General features: G+C 64.6%; 1 protein-coding gene across 1 annotated transcript; it reads right to left on the reverse strand.

Moving 5' to 3' along the window:
- Positions 1–613: 613 nt before the first annotated feature.
- On the reverse strand, positions 614–2,650 carry NOG (noggin). The gene has a single exon (XM_040244285.1). The coding sequence runs from the start codon at positions 1,995–1,997 to the stop codon at positions 1,299–1,301; it is 699 nt and encodes a 232-aa protein (XP_040100219.1). The 5' UTR covers positions 1,998–2,650; the 3' UTR covers positions 614–1,298.
- Between the last annotated feature and the right edge of the window lie 902 nt (positions 2,651–3,552).

A 3,552-nucleotide genomic window follows, 5' to 3' on the forward strand; every position in this document is an offset into this window, starting at 1 on the left:
GGGGCCTCAGACCTGCAGGACCCTGGAGGCTGTGAGTGTCGATTCCAAGGGATCGCCTCCCCATAGCTTCCGGGAGTGCAAAGGGTTAACGCGGGCGGGTTGTTGGGGGGGGCGGTGAGAAGCGGGAGGGGTGGCGGGATCTGGGTGGGCGCGCTCTGATCTCCCTCCTCCACCCCCCCATTCCTCGGGGGTCAAGTTTCAGCGGCACTCCGCCCCCAGGGTAGGTGTGAAAGACACGTGTCCCCATTGTGAAGGGCCTGTCAGGCAGGACAAAGCGGCCGCCCACCCTCCCCCCCCACCCCCGCCCCTCGGCCCAGCCTGGGGTCAGCTCCAGGGGGCCGGCTGGGTGTCGAGGTCACGATGGGCCCGAGCTTTGGTGACAGGGAGAAAAGGCTGGGAGACTGGGAGGAGGCCACGTGATGCTCAAGTGAGGAGTTTGAGAATAGCCCCCCCCCCCCACGAAACACTGAGCGGTCACTTCCATCACCCCAGAAGAAGGGATGAGCCCCTTCTCCCAACAGGCAGCGTAAGCACAGCGGCACCCCCTACCCGCCCCTCCCACCCCCAACCCCCCATCAATCACCAACACAGAGAATCGCAGTGTGGAGCGCAGTCGGTTTTAGTGGTTTTCTTTAATCCTGCTCTGCACTTCTTTCTCATTTACTACACGGGATATTATAAAGAATAAATAGCAGATACTCTTAATTTACAATGATTAGTCATTCCATTTGTTCTCTATATTTACAATAACTGTAAAATAACATTGAACTCTATAGCTTCTTCGAGGTCCAAGGAAAACCAAAACACTTTCCGAAGAATGGAAAATAGCTTTTTAAAAGTCCCTCTACAAAAGTTCTCCCCTCTCTTTGTACTTTAAGAAAAAATAACTTTCCCCCCCACACACACTGCTTCGCCATGCGAAGGGCACTGTAATATAAATAGCAGGTTAACATTATTAGCAACAACCAGAATAAGTCTCTCTTTTCTCTGTTCGTTTTTTCCTTTTGCTTAAAATTTTTTTAAAAATACAGTAGAAGCCGGTAACTTTTAACGTATAATACTGACCTTTTAATAAGTAAATTAAAACTGGGACCGTATATACACACAGATATACATTCCTACACAGTTAAACAGTGCATTACATGAACCAGAAAGCTAGGTCTCTGTAGCAAAAAAAAAAAAAAAAAAAAGTTCATTGAATCCCCTCGCGAGAGGGTGGTGGAACTGGTTGGAGACCGTGCGGGGGGCGTCGGTGGGGATCGATCGCGTGTCCGGGTGCGGGCGGGGGGCCCTGAGTTCTAGCAGGAGCACTTGCACTCGGAAATGATGGGGTACTGGATGGGAATCCAGCCGCAGCGCTGGCCCCCGCGCCGCTGACAGCGCCACCGCAGCACCGTGAGGTGCACGGACTTGGACGGCTTGCACACCATGCCCTCGGGCACCGAGCAGGAGCGCTTGCTGAAGCAGCTGCCCACCTTCACGTAGCGCGGCCAGAAGCGGCTGCCCAGGTCGTTCCACGCGTACAGCACCGGGCAGAAGGTCTGCGACCACAGCCACATCTGGAACTTCCTCCTCAGCTTCTTGCTCAGGCGCTGCTTCTTGCCCGGGGCCAAGCCCTCGGAGAACTCCAGCGCTTTGATCTCGCTCGGCATGGCCCCCGACGGCCGCTGCCGCAGCAGCTGGTCCAGCTCGGCTAGGTCCTCGGCGCCCCCGGCCGCCACCCCGCCCCCGCCCGGCCGGTCCTCGGGGGGCGAGGTGGCCATGAAGCCCGGGTCGTAGTGGCCCCCGAGCAGCGAGCGCAGCAGCGTCTCGTTCAGATCCTTCTCCTTGGGGTCAAAGATAGGGTCCGGGTGTTCGATGAGGTCCACCAGGGGCAGGTTGTCGCTGGGAGCCGGGCGGATGTGGAGATAGTGCTGGCCGCCGGCCGGTGCCACCCGCAGCCCCAGGACCACCACCAGGGCGTAGAGGGTGACCCCCAGGCTGGGGCAGCGCTCCATGCCTCCGGCGCGCGCCCGGGGCTAATGCTTCGTCCCGCGTCCCCGGAGGAGAGCACGCCGAGCCGGCGGCGCCGCCGCGCTCCCCCGTCTCTCCGGAGGCGGCTCACCCGAGGCTGGGCAGGCGCAGGGCCGGCAGCATGAGTCGCCCGCAGAGCCCTTCGCGCGGCGCCGGCTCCCACCCGGGCGGAAAGGAGGCGCGCAAGCGGGCCGCCACTCTCCTCGCGGCTCTACGCGGGCAGGCGGCCGCGGCGCGGCATCCGAAACCACTCCAGGGCGACCGCGGGCGCGGGGGGCGCCGGCTGCTCGCTGCCTTCCCGGGCCGGCGGCGGCGCGGGGCGCGTGGACGGGCCGCTCTCCCCGCCTACTTCTCCCGCGGCTCGTCGTCCGGCCGCTCGGGGCAGCGCCGCGGCTCGGGCCGGTCCTCGGGGCACTTCCCTCCGCCCGCTCGGGGCTCGGCGGCCGGCTCTGCCCGGCGGACTCCAGCGGCGGCGGCGGCGGCGGCGGCGGCGGCGTCCGCGCACGTTGGCACCGGTTTGTCTGTCTCGCAGGGTCCAAGCCTTTAAATTTCCTGCACTTTCAGCTCCATCACCATGGAAACCACTGACTCTCTCGGCGTTGCCCCCTCCCCCTTCTTCCCCCCAAACAACAACCCCACCCCCCACTTCTCCACCCCCGAGGAGCCGGAGCCGCACAGGCTCTGGGGGAAGCCGCCTGCACTCGCCGCGGAGGCGGCGGCGGCGGCTTCGAAAGCGCCCGGGCTGTGCCCCGCCGGACCCAGATGCCCCGGGAAGCCGACAGCCCGGCTGCCCGCCGGAGCTCACAGGCGGCGGCGGCGGCGGCGGCGGTGGCGCTTGGCAGGTCTCCGCGCAATTTTCTCTCTCCCCCACCACCCACCCCCCTTCTCCTCCTCCGGCAAAATGCACCGCCCCCCTCCTTTCTCCTGGAGCAATGCGACTGGGGCTCTAGGCGCCCCGCCAGGGCCAGTCCCGGGGAAGGCTCGCGGCTGCGCTGGAGCCGGGCTGGAGGGTGCAGGGCTGGTTTTGGGGGGTGGTCGAGGCGGGGGTGGGGAGATCCTCACTAGCTGGGTACTCTGCCCCGGGAGGGAAGCTGCGGGGCGGTGCTGGGGGCTCGCTTCTCGGTGTAGTTCGGTGCAAGGAATGTCTCCATGTGCAGGGAGCTTTTTCCCCGGGCGCGTCTCGCCTTCTCTCCCGGGCTCGGTCTAAGTCCCCTCCCCCTCCCCCCAACGCGCGCGCACAGACACACACACACACACACACACTCACACAGAGACACACACACACACACACACACACACACTTTGCGCCGGAGGACTCCAGGAGCTGCAGCGTTGCGCAGCGTGATGCAATTCCGAGGAAGCCTCCGGCCCGAGTGCTCTCCGGGCTCTCAAGGGGGGTCCGCTCCTCACCCTCCCCGTCCCCTCGGCCGGGCCCTGCACCCTGAGTGGCCGAGCTGGAGGGGCGCGTCCGGCTTCTGGGGCTCCCCTCGCCCGCCCCGCTCCGCGCGGCCGCCGCTCGGCTCCCTGGGGGCGGCGCGC

The sequence above is a fragment of the Oryx dammah genome, unplaced genomic scaffold (genome assembly GCF_014754425.2).
Source record: "Oryx dammah isolate SB20612 unplaced genomic scaffold, SCBI_Odam_1.1 HiC_scaffold_8, whole genome shotgun sequence".
Taxonomy (NCBI): domain Eukaryota; kingdom Metazoa; phylum Chordata; class Mammalia; order Artiodactyla; family Bovidae; genus Oryx; species Oryx dammah.